We start from the raw sequence: 18,372 nt of genomic DNA, 5'->3' as shown, positions 1-18,372 counted from the left end.
ATTGCTGGATCCTCCGGTAGTACTATGTCCAATTAAGAAACTATTTTCTTAAAAAACTATTGGTCTTGAAGAGACATATTTGCTGAAAATGGAACAAAAGTTGTGAGCCCTTTAGTTTTACAGAGGTGCTGGCCTACAAGAGAATGAAAGGGTGTTTAATGGATTCCCTGGTTTCTCTTAAAGGGCTGAGGGCAGTTTTGTGGGACTTTGGTCCTTTAGGCATCTATAAAAATTGCTGTGACACAATCTCTGGCTCCTGAGAGCACAGAAAAGGAACTTTTTGAGTTTCATTCATTGATGTTAATTTTCCAGTTAAAGATTCCAGATTTTAAATTTTTATTTCTGTATTAAATATTCAAATGATTCAATATTAGATGCATGTAGGTTTATACACAGATAGAGACATACAGACACACAGACACACACACTCCATGCATGCCTTAACTAAGACAATACAACAATACATAAAATAATAAGATTCAAAGGATTTGCAATGAAATGGTCATAAAGCCAAACATCTCTAAGTATACAAGACAAAGAACTATCCGGTGATATGGTCCCACTCCTAAGTTACAAGGCCGACTCACAAGATGCAGACGCATACATAGGAATGGAAATAAAACTTAATAAATATTTAAGAAACTACTAGTCTTTAAGATTTCTTAACTCAAACCAAAGAATTATCTTTAAGTGAAAAATGTATAATCATCTGCAGAACTGATATGAATTTACTTTCGCGGATACAATGGATGTACAATTATATTCTAAATGGCCAGGAATGTGCAGACAGAGGACCAGAACACAAGGAAATCATGTAGACATGTGGATTTCTGCCCTGAGAGCCCTTCATAGTGTACTGAAAGGAAGAAACTAAAATAAATCCTTTCTTGCTCACATTGCTTCTGGACATGGTGCTGAGCAGAGCAATAACAAGGAAACAGAACACTTAGGAAGCAGCTGTGCTGCGAGACCAACAGATGGATGGACACACAAGGGGCTTAAGAACACAGCACGAACTGGGCTGGAGCTCCAACTGCATGCCATCACCTCCACAGCCCACTGGAGGAAATGGAGGCCCCTGTGACCTGCCTTTTCATCTGGTCATACTTCAGGAGAAATTTTCACACAAGGGTAAGGTAAACTGCCTGATGCACATAGATCTGAATTCCCATTCTTGAGGCAGCCCTGTAAGGGGAGGGTCCATCGCTAAGGTCTTGTTCCCCAATTGGTTCTTGACTTGTCAATAAAGAAGGCTAGGGAGGAGCCAACTGTTAGACAAAAGGTACAGATGGGACCTCCTGACCCCAAGAGGAAAAGGAGATGTAGGGAAAGAGAAAGGGTTTTCTTTCTGTCATGCTTTGGAATGAGTAACACACACAATCAAGTTAGATCTCAGGGCGGCTAGGGCCTGCGGCAGGTGGTCGAAGATGTTTGGCGGGGGGCAAACCACTAGGTTTAGGGCAGAAGAAGGGATGGAGATTATAAATTCGTGAGGGCGTGTCTTTCCAGGTAGGAGGTATCGATGCACAACAATTGTGCCACAAAAGACAAGCTATAAAGTGAGGTGGTCCTTTATCTGCGAATTCAAGGATCTTGGGTGGGGGCTGGAAATGAGATCCCTTCTGGAACAAGAATCTTGGGAGTGGGCTGGTAGAGTGTTCGATCCCAGAGCTAGGCTGGGAGGAACAAAAGAGATGCAGGAGGGGCTGGTAACTCGGTCACAGCTCCTCTGCGAAGACATAGTATGATTTTAAAACTATGCACAACACAACTCTCTCACTGATGACAGATGAAAATGGTGAATGAGGTTTTTGGAATTTTTGTTTTGTTTTGTTTGTTGTTTTTTGTTTTGCTTTGCTTTGCTTTGGCTTGTTTTTGCAACAGCCCCATGCTGCTAGACAGAGGTCATAACAGTCCAGGGGTAGCGGTCAGCCACTTTACTCAGAGAGCACCACTCCTGACTTGCCCCTGTGAGGAACAGAGAAGGCCCAGAGGTGCTGTGCCCCCAAAACAGAAAAATCCCATTAATAAGTTGTGAACACCCAGTATGTGGCTAACCCTGTGTCCACATGGAATGTCCCCGGTGACATTCCATAGACACGCCAAAACTGAATATGGTTTTATTTGTAGTCTGTGATCTCACAGTTCTAATAATAAGCAAATACTACTTTACACACATGAGACCTAACCTAGAGGAGACAGCCACCGAAGCAAGTGCTAGACTACCCTAGAGAGGAGCGCCTGGCTAGCCCAAAGCCCTGGACTCAGAACCACGAGAAGGTTCAAGGCGCTGCTCTCCGACCTGTGTCCCAGCACGTGCTAGGACCCTCTGAGGGCAGCCTCACCATCCCTCCAGTCTTTGGGTGTTTTTGATCTTTTCTACCCCTGGCCTGTCTTATTTCCAGCTCACCTTGGGAAGTAACTCTCATCTCCACAGCATTTCTTCATCTGGAGTCTAACTCTCATGTTTGTTCTCTTATGGTGATGAGTCCTTAGTCCTGACCACTTCTTTACCAGTGAAGACAGACACTTGGATTGTGTGGAGCTGGAATGAGAATGTCCCTCATAGGTGCATATATTTGAATGTTTGGTTCCCAATCCATAGACCTGTTTGGGAAGGGTTAAGAGGCGTGGTCTTGCATGAAGGGGTATGTCACTGAGGGCATGGTTTGAGCACGGGCAAGTCAATCAGTCAGTCAGTCAGTCTCCCTAAGCCCGTGTGTGTGTGTGTGTGTGTGTGTGTGTGTGTGTGTGTGTGTGTGTGTAAAAAAGATGGAAATTCTTAACTATACTAAGAAAATAACAGGCTGGAGTTGCTAAGATTTGTGGTGAGAATGAATCTTCCATGAAATTGTGAAAGGGAGAGAAATTCATTCTAGTTCGCTGAAATTCATACGAATTCACGCCACAGATGTGAGAGCCACAGGACATGACGCAGTTAGCGAGAAAGTATTATGTGGTGTGTGTCATCTGTGTCTGTCTGTGTGTGTTTGTGTCATCTGTCAGTGTGTGCATGCATGTGTGTGTGGGCATGCATGCACATGTGTGCAGAGTTTAGTATTTGGTACTAAGACTTGGGACATCCCTTGGGGTCGTGGAATGCTTCCCTCACAGATGAGGGGAGAGCACTGTACTCTGCATTTATTAGTTTCTTATATAAACACTTACTAAGGTTCTTTTATTTTTTTCAGGGAATTTACTAAGTTCTCCAAACACAAAGAATATTTTTCCATGTGTGCAATAGAAGATCTACAGAGAAACTGCCCATGACCTCAGACTTTCTCCCATGTTTCCAGGCAATGCAGCGGGTGCCTGTTGGACATCCAACATTCCAGTTCATCACAGAACCTGGATCCACTACAGCTGGCATGCATACCTATTCCTCCTCTCCCTAGCTCAGTGGCTCTCAACCTTCCTAATGCTGTGACCCTTCAATACAGTTCCTTGTGTTGTGGTGACTCCCCAACCATAAAATTATTTCATTGCTACTTCATAACTATAATTTTGCTGTTTTGAATTGTAATGTAAATATCTGATATGTGACCTCTGTAAAAGGGTCATTCAATTCCCAAAGGGGTTGCAACACACAGGTTGAAAAGCACTGCCCTAGTGACTGGTCAAGTTCAGCAATACTCCAGACCCTGTGTCCTGAGTGGGTCTTTTGTTATTGCAGTTGTTGTGGGCTTCTTTTTCCTCCTCCTCCTCCTCCTCCTCCTCCTCCTCCTCCTCCTCCTTCTTCCTCTTCCTCCTTCTTCTTTTCCTCCTCCTCCATCTCTTCTTCTTCCAAGTTGACACAAGTTACAATCATGAGAGAGGGGCCCTCAACTGAGAAAAAGCTTCCAGCAAATTCCTTGTAGGCAAATCTGTAGGGCATTTCCTTGGTTGATAATTGATGTGGAAGGGCTCCACCCTCTGTGGGTGGGGCCATGCTTGGGCAGGCAGTCTTGGGTTCAGTAAGATAGTAGTCAGAATAAGCTATGAAGAGCAAGCCAGTAAGCAGCATTTTCCATGGCCTCTGCATCAGTTCTTGCTTCTAGGCCTCCCACTTTCTGTTCCCACCACGATCGACCACAGTTGGCGGGGCATGGAAGTGGGAACTTGAGTATTCTTTGGAAAGTCAGTTGTGTTGGATGGTATTTTGCTGGGGCAAACACCTGGTGTGCCACAGCTTCTTGCCACTTCCAAGGACTTAGACTGATTGGCAGAGTGACGTCAGCGGGGACAGACGAAAGTGCTGAGGGAAGACCCATGAGGTTTGGAGAGCGTGTACAAAGGACTCCATGGACACTGATGGAGGCTGAGCTTGGCTTGCTTACAGAGCTAGCTGTGCAATGCTTGTGGCTCTTGCATCTTTGTTGATCTTCACTTTGCTGAAAGAGGCATAACCAAGAGCTTTTCCTGGCGTTCCTGTTGGCCCTGATCCCTGGTCCCTCCAAGGCTGAGGCTTGGCTGTCTCTGCTAGGCAGTACCACCACGACTGCTGATTCGTGTTCGCTATCCCGACACTACCGAACTGGACTGCTGGTGTATCGGTGAAGTGTGTGTGACCCGATCAAGCTGCTGCTGCGGCTGCTGATGATCTGTGACCTGAACTGCCAATTTCCAGACAACAAGGAAGGGATCTGCTCCAAAGAACCCTTTCTAAACAGGTCCACTTCCCCCGTATCCTTTCTTTCCCATGACCTCTGGTGGGTGGTGGGCTACAAGAGAGGTTAAAGTGTTTAAGGATCATCATTAAAAATAGGATTTGAAGAAATTAAATTTAGTCATGGTGTTCATTGCAGCAACAGAATCCCTAACTAAGACACCCTGAATTGGAAACCATGTGTTGCCATGCAAGGAAGAACTCACTGTGGAGAGATGAGATGGATGCCAACTCCAGAGACGGACTTAACAGGAAGCTGTTGGCTACCTTGTGGTGGTGGGGATTTCAACTAATGTTTTACTGGTTCCTTTTCTGTCAGTGTGACAACACTCTCAACAGACAGAAATAACTTAAAGGAGGAAGGATAGTTAAACAGCGAAGGCACGCTGGTGCTTCTGGTGGTGGGAGTGTGTGGTAGTGGCCTGTTTATATGGCAGTGGATAGGAAGTGCGGGCCAGAACCAAAGGTGAGCACAACCTGCAAGATCCTGTCCCTCATGGCCCCCCTCTGCCAGCCATGTCCTAACTTTCCGAGAGTTCCACAGCTTTCTAGAACACCTCTACAAAGCCGGGGAACATGAGCTGGTATGTGTGTGGGAGGTATTTCAGTTCAAAATCCAACATGTATGAAGACTCAGGCTCAAGTATTTAGGTCTTAGGGACAGCTGTGGAGTCAGTCAGAGGTGGGTCACCTCCCATAGTTTAAGGAGTGTTTTAATACTTAAATGCTGGTAGAAAACAAATCAACAGTGATTGGCTCTGTTACAAATTCCCTCCTCCACTACAGCTAGGCCCGTTAACAATGTTCAGCTGTTTCCTTTCTGGTCACTAGCCGTGAGCTAGGGAACTTCCCCTCGTGCTGGGCACCTAACCAGCAGAACCCTATTCTCTGTTTGTGGGCTAGGTTCCTTCCTCATCGAGATAATGGTGGCCACTCACTGCACGCCCACAGGTTTCTTCCTCTCTGCCCACTAACTGCTGCTATCATCTCTCTTCACGGCAGCTGAAATCCACCCATGTCTTGGGAAACGCCTTCTGTTTTCTCGATGTTCTTACTGGTTGGCCACAAATCAATTCAAATACTTTCCTTTCTATGACCATCACATCTCCCATGGTCCTCTGGACTTTTATTACCACTCCTGCCCCTAGAGATGTTGATGTTTTAATATCAGTATCATCAGTACTTAATATAGACCTGTAAAATAGTATGCACACCATAAATGTTTGATGAATGAATAAACTGAACGCACTGTAGATTAATGGCTCCCTGCTACGCAGAGATCAACTGGCATGTTGGAATGCTACAGTGTAACAACTGGCTTCCTTCATTCTTAGCCCCCAGTGAGCAAGTGGGTATTGCAAGATATGGTAGAGGAGGAGAAGTAGAGTTTTATCTTGGAGTACCCCAATATCAGAGAGAACAGGCCTTTCCAGGGCAGTGGAGGCTCATAGACATGACAGAGTTTTAAATCATAAGTCAGAAGAGGTAAGGTTCTGAGAGCTGGGCTGTTCTCTCATCAAATACAACCAACCAAACTACACTGTCCACTACACCAGCCACAGGCATTATACGTTGAAAGCGGCAAACCAGATGTGGTCCATTTTCCCACGGATGTTTCTGAATGGCAGCTACACCTCCTCACTAGTTTCACAGGCCCTGTCCTCTTAGATGTTACTCTAAGCCCCAGCCCCTTTCATCTCTCATAATTTGGATTTCTCTTTATCCCTGGGTTTGGGGCAAGATTCAAATCTTAGCTCTTCCACCTACCACCTCTGGGATGTTGTGTGATAATTTGAGATAAGGACCCACTGCTCATTGTTTTCATCTCTAGAGTCAGTGGATAAATCAAGTCACTCTAGAGTTAAAGATTCAATATGACTACTGGGATTCAGTGTAACACATGACACCTGGTAACCAGTCCCTTATATTCTTCAGGATGTCAAGAATATCACCTCTCCTCCCTAATGCCAGAAATCTGAAAAGACTGGCAGTAACCATCCACTCTGCCTCTACCCTGTACCAGTCTCTCCAATGAGGTACCTGCACCATTCTACAGAAATACTTGGAATAGCTCTTAGCCTTCAGTGACCTGGTCCTCTGCCTTCTATGCGTTTGTGGCCACCCCAATCTTGATCTTTGATCTACGTCTTTGATATCTAATGAGTGTGTATTCTTTCCATCCTCTCGGGGAAATGATGTATCCTCAACTCTTCTGCCTCCCGTCTGAGTGCCCCAAGGCCACTAGACAGTGTTGCCCATGGGTCCATCACAGGTGCAGAAAACACAAAAGCATCCTCCCATCTCATTTGAATACCTTAATAATATTCTCTCAGGGGAGATGGGCTAATTTTATTTAGCCAACCTCAAAGCATTAGATATTTAGATTGTTCTTAATTTTTCCCTGTTATAAAAATCCTTATAAAATAGTCTTCACGCACCTTTCGTTACTTCCTCGGGGCAAAATCCCAGAAGGAGAACAGTTCGATCAAGTGTGATTGAAAGTCCTTTACCACATACAGCCATGCTGCCCTCCAGGAAGGTTGCACTAATTTATCTTGTTTTCATCCTTATTTGGTTCTTTACAAAGAGCTCACAAGATATTTACCTGTCTTGTCTTCACATAATCGGTGGAGCTTGGAGTTGCCTTTAAATGCCTCCCCACAAAGTATAATAAATGCCTAAGCAGTTGACTCAAGGACAGGGCATTTACATTTGCTTGAACACATTAATAAGCCTGGTGTCGCTTTAACAAGACAGATCCTATGTCAATTCTCAAGAACCAGTGGCATATTTTAAAAATTGATCTAACCACTTTTACTTCTTGTGTCAAGCAACTCTATTTGTCAAACAGGTGAGGAGCGGGAAGGGGCCGCTCACTTCAAAGACTTCTGAAGTCTGCGTGTGAAACCATCATCTGCGCTTCTCAGTAGAACTCACACTGCATCAGTAACCGTTCTTGACAACTGAAAAATTAGTGCAGAATGTCTTCTATGTTAAGACCAAAGACAATTAATATTGCATAGTGACTGACTAGCACAGCCATTGCTCGGTAAATATTTGTTGAATAAATGATTATCTGAAGACATAGGTTTAACTGAAATTTATCTCAGGGGCTTGCTGGGAAATCTTACATATGAAATCTAACCACTCACTATGCTCTCCGATTTGTATTTGACAGAAAAAAAACCTTAGACTTACAGTCTTTTTTTCTTTTTTTAATCGAGTCATAAAGTAAGTTGGTCTGTGAATTCCTACATTTCTATGGAAGCAAAATCCATCAGCAAAGCAATGAGATCTAACTTCTTTACATACAGAATTCCAGTAAAGACAAAGTGGCTACACATTGCCATGATGGGTCCCTCATGGGAGCAAGCACACACAGGTCTCTCACCATCCGGGAGAGTAGGCTCACAGCAAAAAGTGAAGGGAGAGAGCGGCTCCCACCCACCCTCCAGAAAGGCAATCTATTTATACCACCTTCGTGAGACTAATGAAGCTGTCAGGGAAATAAAGAATTCAGAGATTAAAGCCACAAAGGACAGACTGACATAATTAAAGATGCCTTCTATCCCTAGACACCGTGGATTACTGACTTCATGTCTCATTGGCTTAATGAAGTGACTGCTGTACAGTACTTACCTGTGATTCACACCTTGCAAATTCTGATTATAAACAGGACACGGAACCTGCCTTGTCAGTGGAAAAAGTAGGGACTGAGGAGACTATGGAGTCAGAAAGTGAAAGTCACTGGGAAAAGACTCTATGAGATATATGTAGATTAACTTCTAATATCCTTATAACTCCAATAAGCAAAGTACCAATGGCTCTGTTATTTTATTTTTATATTTTATTTTCATCTGACTAATCTCTGCAAAGCCTACAAAGATTCATGAGAAATGAGTCCAAGGCTCTTAATTCATGTAAAAATTATTAATTACTTCATGTGCTAATTTATTAGTTACATAACATATGCTCCAAACGGTTTGGTAAGTAGAATACATAAACTAATTAATTGCCACTTAATTTATATTCACGTGCTAGTGATACATTTAACGTTGGTGGACCGGTGTGATGAGAAATTCACTCAAGCAGGTAATGTGTGTTCGTGAAGGGCCAGAAAGCAGATGAGCGGTTTTCAATGACAAGCAGAGATGAAGGTGAATATTTAGATGAAGTTCAGTTTCAAACTTTACTTTTAAATTAATATTTTGGTATAATTAAAAAGATATACACAGTCATTATGGGTCAAAGCTACATCAGAAGGCAAATGGCCTGTAATCCACCACTAAATAAAAGAAGCAAAGGATGTGAGGTGGTTTCTGCCCTTAACAGCTTCTAAAACCAACTTGGAGAGCTAATGTTCGAATATAACCCCAGGCCTTCAGTCAGGAACAACAGTTGCTACCTGTGGGGGGCTGGGGGGGGTAGGCAGGGAACAACCCTTTCACAGGGGTGGCAGATATCTTGCATACCAAGTGTCTACATTATAACTCCCAACTGTAGCAAAATTACAGTTATAAAGTAGCAACAAAATAAGTGCAGTTCGGGAGGTCACCACAACATGAGGAACTGTGTTAAAGGGTCAGTGTTAAGAAGGCTGAGAGCCAGTGATCTGGAACTGCTGATTTCAGGAGAGATGAGCAGGGGTCAAAGCAGTCTTCACAGAGGTCCACCAAGATGAGGTCAAATGCTGTGTCAGAGGATGGAGGGAGGGCTGTCTAATCCACACGGCCGTTATACCCATGAACTCACAGAGGCTGCGGTCGCCCACCTAAGAGCTGCACGTGATGGTCCTGTCAGCGGTCTATCACGGTGGAGGAGGGACTCCAGGGGCCTGTCATTCCCTGAGGAGCCGTTGGCAGTTACCAGAGGCTAGAGGAAGAGGGCTCCTTCTCTTCAGGGGTACAGCCCCTGGTAAGTCGTCCCTGCTCCAGTAACTACCATCCTCCAAATGCTCACACAGAAAAGAGAACAAGAAGAGTCTGGGGGTTGCAGTTTAGAACAAAGCCCCCCCCCCCCCCAGGAATGGGAAGAGACGGTAACCGGGTAGAGAATGAACATCATCGTGCTACTTTAGCTGACAAAATCATACGTATTTATCATCTGCACTAAACTCATTCCACATATTTATACATGTGGAAGGCTAGCTTTCAGCTACTTGGCAACTGATTATCTCTTTCTTACTTAGGAACTGAAAACTATTCTCAACCATTTGCAACAACACAGTACCTGTACTATGGACTCTTATCAATATACAAAAGATCTCTTGAAATTATTCTTCCCAACAAAAAATATGTTCTACCCATTGCCAAACATCCTCCCAAATGTTCTACTCGCACAAAGATCTGGGAAACCCATTCTCATCTCTTCATCTACGAGCTTAACTTCTGATACGCCACAGGCCTGTCGAGTCTCCCCAACAACAAACTATTTAGTGTAGTGTTATAAATAAGCAGGGAGCTAATAAATATGACACCATGGAGCATTTTAAAGCCAATACGAAACGGTTCTGTATCATCTACATTGCTATCTGTTGTCTTACTGGCCACAGAGAGCCCGTTCTTCCTATCTGTAGGTTCTTCATTGGCAGATCCAACTAAAGTAAGATGGGAATTATTGGGGCAGGGGCATGCACCTGGAACCACACAGTCAGCCTTTCCCCTCATTATTCTGAAACAACACAGTTTAACAGTTACTTATGTTGTACTGTGTTTATATTGAGTGATGAGGGAAAGCACCTAGAAATACATGGGATTCTATGCAAATATCCCGCACCATTTTATATAAGAGACATGAGCACCTTCATGTCTTGGTATCCAATGGTCCATTGTATAGTCTATGGTATATGTACAGTCTACCTATGCATTTGAAATTAATATACCTTAGAATTTGCTTAATGAACAGCCAAGCAATCACTTCAATAGATTTTATTAAAATTTTTGAGATGGGGGTCTCACTTTATAACCCAGGCTGGCTTGGAAACACATTATGTAGACCAGGCTGGCATTGAACTCAGAGTTGTACCTCCCAAGTGCTAGGATTAAAGGAGTGCCCCACCACATCCAGGTTTTCACTAGATTTTTTTTTTTTTAAAGTACATAAGATAAAGTTCAAACCTTAGTTACTATAAAGACACTTAAAACTAAAAGATAACAATTTAACTTCTAAAAGGACTCTACCAGAATTTACACTGGTATAACTATATTTACCAGTGAATTACAGCTATTCTAGTTAAAACCATAAGCAATACAACCATTGGTACTATGAGTTGCTAGATTTACTTCAGAAGTCCTAGCAATTGTATGTAAATGAGAAATAAGAAAGACCCATAAGAAGGCAAAGGAAAAACAAAACTATAGTAAGCTGGACAGTGGTGGTGCATGCCTTTAATTCCAACACTAGGTAAGCAGAGGCAGGCAGATCTGAGTTCAAAGCCAGCCTCGTCTACAGAGTGAGTTCCAGGACAGTCAGAGCTACACAGAGACACAAAACAAACTGTTATAATTTATAGATAATATGGTCTTGAATAGACAATACTGTCTTGAAACAAAACCAACTGAACTGTTATAATTCATAGACAATATGGTCTGCATCTGAAAAATAATATTAGAAGAAGCAGTGGATACATTAGAACTAAAGAGTTTACCAAAATACCTATACTGACCCGTAAAAATCAAAAGTCTTATATAAAACATGTCACAAACTATAATTTAACATGTTTTGACAACAGCAACAAAAATTTAGGATAACTAAGAAAATCTAACAAAAACATAGAAAACTCACATGAGTATCATAAAAAAGTCACTAAAGGACATAAATTATTATCAACTATTACAGTATAATACTAGACATCTCATGAACGTGAAAACATTCTTAAAGCAAACTCATCTAGCTTCTAAGGAAACTATTCTGCCAGGTGTGCCTCACTTGAGCAATGCCCAACAATTTTAAAGGCTCACAATACGGAAAAACTAACTAATATGTGCATTTGTTATATAAATTAGCTTGATCCTTACTTTAAAATTTTTATGTGTCAGTCTCTGAACCAGACCTTTCTAGAGAATTCCTGAGGTGAATGTGAAATTCAAGCATCTACCTTTCATGTGCACACCTTGCCTCAATTCTAAGGAAGCTAAGTTTCCATCCATTACTATGAACAGATAAAAACTAAATAAAACTTACTCAGGACTACATGTACTGCCTAGACACCCCCTCTTCCCACCTCCACCATCGTCCAATTACATCATCACGTGGTCAGGAACAAGAGCACCCGATGGGAGGCAAGAGCCAGACACAGCAAAATCAAAGCAGACCAGTCTTAAAACTGGAAAGAAGCCTTCGCTACCCAGACTGTGATGAAAGAACTGGTGTAAGGCACGGACATCTGTTTTACTTAAAACGCCTCTGCTCGTAACAACACAGGTCAGACATACTTAGTAGCAGTTGTTTGGGCGCCAGACACCGATGGCAGCTTACTGACAGCTAACTTTCTTCCACCATTCCAAAGAAAATCCTAAACATGTTTCTGATACTAGGTGATCCTGCGATGCAGGAGGTAAACTGGACCAATTCCGACTATCTTGGGTCAGTGAAAGATTCCGCTTACCTTACTAGTCCAGCCCCGTCGGCAGACACACGGATGGATTCTAGTCCATGGAGAACAGTCTCCATGGACACTGAAGTGACTCTGACATAAAATGGCACAGTATTTGAATATCACCTGTATACACGCCCCATATATTTTAAACCCTTTTTGTTTTCTATTTAACTTAGCATAATATAGATGGTTGTTTATATTGTACACTTTAGAAAATAATGGAAAAGAATACATTTGAATGTGCTCAGTGGACGCCAATTTTTTTTTTCCTGAAGCCTTTTTTTTTTAAAAACTTAGATTTATTTATTTTATGGGTGTGAGTGTTTTGCCTGCTTGGATGTCTGCACCTCCGTGCATGTCTAGTGCCCACAGAGATCAAAAGAGACCATTAGATGGCCTGACGCTGCAGTTGTGATGGTTGTCAGCCATTAGATGGGTGCTGAGAACCAAAGCCAGGGCCTTTGCAAGAGCAACAGGTACATTTAACCACGGAGACATCGCTCCAGCCCCTTTCTGAACTTTTTTTTTTTTTTTTTAATCTGTGGCTGAGTAAATGCATGGATGTAGAGCCAATGGACCTGGAAGGCTGGCTATTGTTGAACTGTAGCAGTCTATGAGGTGGCGAGGGATGTAACTCAATTAGAAAATGCTTGCTTAGCCTGCATGGTGCCTTGGGTTCCCTTCCCCCAATCAAGAAATCTGCTGCTTAGTTTGGCTTCTGCTGCTGTGATAAACACACGATGAAAAGCAGCTTGGGGAGGAAAGGGTTTATCTCACAGGTTAGAGTCCATCGTCAAGAGGAGCCAAGGCAAGCGCTTATAGCAGAAACTAAAGCAGAGGCTATGAATGAATGCTGCTCACTAGCTTGCTCCCTGCGCCTGTGTAGCTTGCTTTGTAACACACCTCAGGTCTACTTGCTGAGGGACAGCGTGGCCCACATTAGGTGACACCCTGTTCCATCAATTAGCAATGGAGAATTCCACCCCCCCCCCATCCTCACACCCAAAGTCTTGCTTATAGACCAAACTGATAAAGGCTACTCCTTAACTGAGGGTATCTCTTGTGAGGCATGTCAAATTGCCAACCAAGATAAGCTGCCACTTCTGGCCTGGTGGCATTAATCTACAATCCCAATGTTTAAGAGGTATAGGCAGGGAGGTCAGACATTCAAGGTCATCACTACACAGTGAATTTAAGATGAATCTAGGCTACACCAGGACCTTCACAAAGGAAGAAAGAGAGGAAGGAGGGAAGGAAGGAGGGCAGAGATTGGGAAGAAAGAGACTATGACCCATGCTAGATAGGGAGCTACAGTGGAAAGTCTGCACAGGGTCCTTCCACAGGAGTTTAGCTCTCAAAAGAGACACATTCCTCTCATGCTGGCTGCCTGGAGTCTCAGCCGTCACCCATTACCTGGGAGATGTTTGTATAAGGCTCAGGGCAGCAGGATGGGATGGCCCCATTAAGCTGGAAGATCACCTGCCTTAGAAATGGCTCTCCCTCCTGATCAGTTACATAATCATTTCCTTCTAGCAATTAAGACATCTGAAATGTTGTTTTCCTGTGACTTGAAGTAAAAAAATCATCCAAATTCATTCTGTGCAAAGTGTATCATAAGTCAAAGAAGGTTGACTGGACCAATTTACAATCACCTCCACACAACGTGCAAAAGCAAATATCTTATGTCAAACTTAGGACATGATTTCACCCATATAAACGGGTAGAGTAACACAGTATTTAAAGGCTTGTCTAGACCAGAATTTTCTCTTGTTCTTGAGGCTACACGGGTTTTAAGTCTCTGAGTGTTGTGTATTCAGGGTTCCTGTAGTTCCACGGCCCTAAAACTTGTTTACACAACTCTTTTCATCAGTTCCGGCAAAGTCAATCACGGTGTTGATTTAGGAAATCAATATGACATACAGCAAACCTTTTCCTTTTAGGGAAAACAGGACTTTGAAGTTGCCTCTCTGAGGCATCGTTCTAAATCCCCACTAAGCCCCGACATGGAACACAACAAAGCTCAGAAATGTCTGTCCAATTAATAAAAAAATGTGGTTCCAAAGCTGGGCTCTGAAATTTGACAGAGTATAAAATCAAGAAATATATACAAATGCAAACTGAAAACACTTCAAAGCCCAGCTTATGAATATCAACACGAAGGTATCACACTCACTGGGTTGGAGGAATGCCCAAATTAATGATGACATTTTTTTCCCCTTCCTGACTTAATGAGAGTCACCCTGAGACCTATGTTCCTGTCTAAAGCAAATGAAGAACTTATTAATAATGTGAGTAGCTCCAGGTGCCCTTCAGCGCAGCAGTAAAGCTCTTTGCTAAAGTCCAGACTGTCTCCTTTATACTTCTTGGATTTGTTCTGTTTAACTTGCTTTATACAAACCCAGCCCAACTATCGGCATATGGGTGGTGACAATTTGGTAATAGTAAATGTGGATTTACCAGCTATTACAGCATCTAGGGGAAGTGATCAAGTCCACTAGCTACTTCAATGATAGAGCCGGGTAACAGGGGAGTTATGCCTTTTATATCAGACCACTGCTTTAGGATCTCACCAAATAAAAAAGAGAAAGCACAACATGAACACTTATGACTTATGAGCATTAGAAAATCTACCTGACACCTGCATATGATATTTTATTTAATTTTAATTATAGCCACATGGTAGGTGTTGGAGCCCTGTTCTGCAACATCTATGATGATGCCACTGATTATACAATGAGGCAACATTTTATAAACCAATAAGAAAAAAAAAATCCAACCAACTATAAAATTATGATAACCTATTTGTAAGATACAATGTAAAAGCAAAGAAGTCTAAATGTGTGTGTAGGGGGGGGGGTTACAAAATGACAGGGAGATTTGCCTGAGGCACAGCTCCACTCCTGCCAGAGCCATTGCTTGCTGAGCTCTGCTGGACACCACTGAGCACAATGGCTGCAGTCACTGCCAGGTGCCAGCAGTGATGCCCCAGGAGCTCCTTCACCCACTCTGTCATCTTCTCTGCTCCTTGTGTGGATGCCCAGGTTGATTCTGGAACTGCCTAATGAATACGTCAGAGCCTTCGTTTCAGCCCCGGTTCCCAAATGACTGCATGCCGCACAGCCCCAACCCTAAGCCTCCTGCTGAAAGAGGACCACCACTCTACTTTGGGGTAACCAATAAATGCATCCCCACCCTCACCCCTTTCTTTTGGGTGAAGCCAATTACCTGGGGAAATTGTTCCATATAACTCAAACTACACCAGCTAGGACAGTGGCTGAGTTGGAATCTATAATGTCAAGTTTCTAAACCCTGGCCTTATTCTGTTGTACCCAACAGACTTCAAACTTAACCCTCAAAAGTTAACCCTCTCCAAATTTAAACACAAAAATCAAACAGTTACTTGTTTCATTTTACAAAAAAAAAAAAAAAGTTTTCCACTTGCTTTCAGTGAATAAGCAGAAATTAAAAGGTTAAAGATGGGTATAGTCCATGAATACCACATAGTCAAGGACAGTGAAAGCTGTGTGCATGCCACAACACACATGGGACGGGGACTGTAGCGGTGCAGTGAGTTCCAGCATGCATGTAAAGATCCATGAATATATCCTTTTCTCCTCTGTGAGTTCAGTGCAGCTTGTGTTTCAATAGAGAGGTTCCGGTGTCTGTGCTTAACCCTGGCTTATCTTTTAATTTCTCAAAGTAAGAATAGACAGGGCCTCATGTGGAGGGATGCGGTTACCAACCCACAGTCAAAGTTTCTGGCCCAAATGTGTCCCTGTATAAAAGAACTGAAGGGATAAAAAATGGAGAAAAGACTGAGGGAAAGGCAGTCCAGTGACAGGCCCAACTTGGGATCCATCTCAAGGAGAGGCTCCAAGGCCTGACACCATTACTGAGGCTATGGTGTGCTTACAGACAGGAGCCTGGCAAGGCTGTGCTCTGAGAGGCCCAACAGGCAGCTGACTGAGACAGATGCAGATACATCTAACTATTGGACTGAAGTCAGGGACCCCTGTGGTTCAATTAGGGGGAGGACTGAAGAAGCTGAAGGGGAGAGCAACCCCATAGGAAGACCAGCAGTCTCAACTTACCCAGACCCCTGAGTAAGTCCCTGAGCTCTCAACCGGGCAGCAAACAGGGCTGGTCCAAGGCCCCAGGCCCATATAGAGCAGAGGACTGCCTGGTCTGGCCTCAGTGGGAGAAGATATCCTAACCCTTGAGAAATTTGAGGCTCCAGGCATTAGAAAAGCAAGGGGGAGGAGGAATTGGATGAGGAACTGCGGGACGTGGAACCAGGAGGGGGCAACGGCTGGGATGTAAATGAATAAATGAATTAAAAGAATGGTTTTGTTTCTGCAAGAGGCAGGAGCAATGGAAAGGGAGGAAGCAGCATAGCTGCCCGTGGATGCGAAAGAGGAAGAGAAGGTGAGAGGAGGCACGAGGGTCAGAAGCGGGGTCTGGATTCAAGCCGAGAAGCTGAGCTTGTCTCTGCCCTGACTAGACGAAGCACCCACGGCTGTGGGTGATTATCTGGCTTCTCAACCACAAGCTCTCATGCACAAATGGTGTGATGACTGAGCAGAGCGCAGAGCTCGTGTGTGTGTGTGTGTGTGTGTGTGTGTGTGTGTGTGCGCTTGTCCTTAATCATCAGCCTCCTCTCCAGGCCAAGTACAAGCCACCCGCCCGCCCGGTGTGCCTTCCTGCAAATCTGCTCTGCACAGCACAGCAAAGTGCAATGCCTGAACAGAAAATTCTCCTTTCCGTGTGAAACCGACTGGGGAAGAGCCCGCACAAGCTTCTGTTTCAAATCAACGAAATCTCCTGCTACCTTGCCTTGAAGGATCTCGAGAGAACACCGGAGGGATGTCTGGTTCGCGGTACTCCACATCATTATCACCTGCCTGCTTACCTAAAACCAGCATGCTGCTCACTTTACAATACTAAAGGGAATCAAAGAGAAATGGAATGGAATACGAGTCCTACCTTCTGTTTCTCATTTGTCCCTTTCTTATTGTTCTCCTTTTTGCTCTCATCTTCGTACACGAGGATGAAGTCAATGCGCCTCTGGCCGTCGGTGAAAAAAAGGGAGTCGGGCTTCCCGTTGTATTCTTCCTGTGTGTGGAAGAGGGAAAACAGTGGTAAGGTGAGTTTTTGGCAAGGTAATGACCGGCAGGTGTGGACCTCGTGGCTCTCACTGGCTCACAGATGAGCTCACCGAGGGAGAGAGATACAGTCACGCCGAGTTACCTACTCTTTACGGTGTGTCTGTCCTTGGTTGGGGGATGTCTGTGAACAGCAGTAGCCTAGAATGCTTGGGAACAGGCAGTATTACGTGCAGGACCCAATTGGCCCAGATTCTACCTGCTTAGACAGCAGAGGGGAGTCAGGGCTGGAAAGGAACTCAGTAATGAGAACTTCCTGGCTGAGGGACTGTATTAGTTAGCAAGAAGGAAACTAGGAGACTTAATAGTACCGGTGGGGGCCTCGTCACCTGTCTGTCTTATCTCCTGGCTTCTGATTGATTTTCATGGCATCTCACTGGACATCATTACTTCCCCCACGGTATCACTTTAAACAAGTGAGGAAAGGAGCTACCATGTACACAAAGCCACATTAGTCATCGGCGTTTGCCTACAAGCCCACAAGCGGTGTCCCCTGAGGCAGGAGAACGCAAACCTTAGACACTGTAAATATCTATGGTAATAAACTGCGTCTTTAATTAAGAGCTTAAAAGATTGTACTTTGAGTTGCATACGGTGGTACAAGCTACTGTGATTCCAATACTACCTGGGCTGAAAGCAGGAGGACCCACAGGCCAGCCTGGGCTACAATGGGATGCTCTCTCTCAAAAAGAAGGGTATGTGGGAAAATGACTATGGCAACAAAATAAGATGTTTCAGCAAAAGAAGGGCTTGATATAATTAAATTATATATGTATGTATAATTTAACACATATATAATTAAAACGACCACTATCCCTCAGATCCTACACACACAGACATAGTTGGTTTAATCCGCTATGAGGAGAGTCGGTATCCTCACAGCCTATTAAAAAAAAATGCTTATGTCAACTTCATTGTTTAAGAACCAGATTGCCGGGCTGGAGAGATGGCTCAGTGGGTAAGAGCAC

General features: G+C 43.7%; 1 protein-coding gene across 6 annotated transcripts in view; it reads right to left on the bottom strand.

Annotated features, from left to right (window-relative positions):
- Ano6 (anoctamin 6) overlaps window positions 1-18,372 on the bottom strand; it is a 178,997-nt gene that overhangs the window by 60,576 nt on the left and 100,049 nt on the right. For all 6 annotated transcript variants that reach the window (XM_021216888.1, XM_021216889.1, XM_029547923.1 and 3 more), the window contains one exon: window positions 17,226-17,354. In XM_021216888.1, coding sequence (XP_021072547.1) covers window positions 17,226-17,354 — 129 coding nt within the window. The remainder of the gene's footprint in view (window positions 1-17,225; window positions 17,355-18,372) is intronic.

Source organism: Mus pahari, chromosome 17, assembly GCF_900095145.1.
Source record: "Mus pahari chromosome 17, PAHARI_EIJ_v1.1, whole genome shotgun sequence".
Classification (NCBI taxonomy): Eukaryota; Metazoa; Chordata; class Mammalia; order Rodentia; family Muridae; genus Mus; species Mus pahari.
The sequence above is the reverse complement of the archived record's forward strand: the minus strand, read 5'-3'. Positions and strand labels throughout refer to the sequence as shown.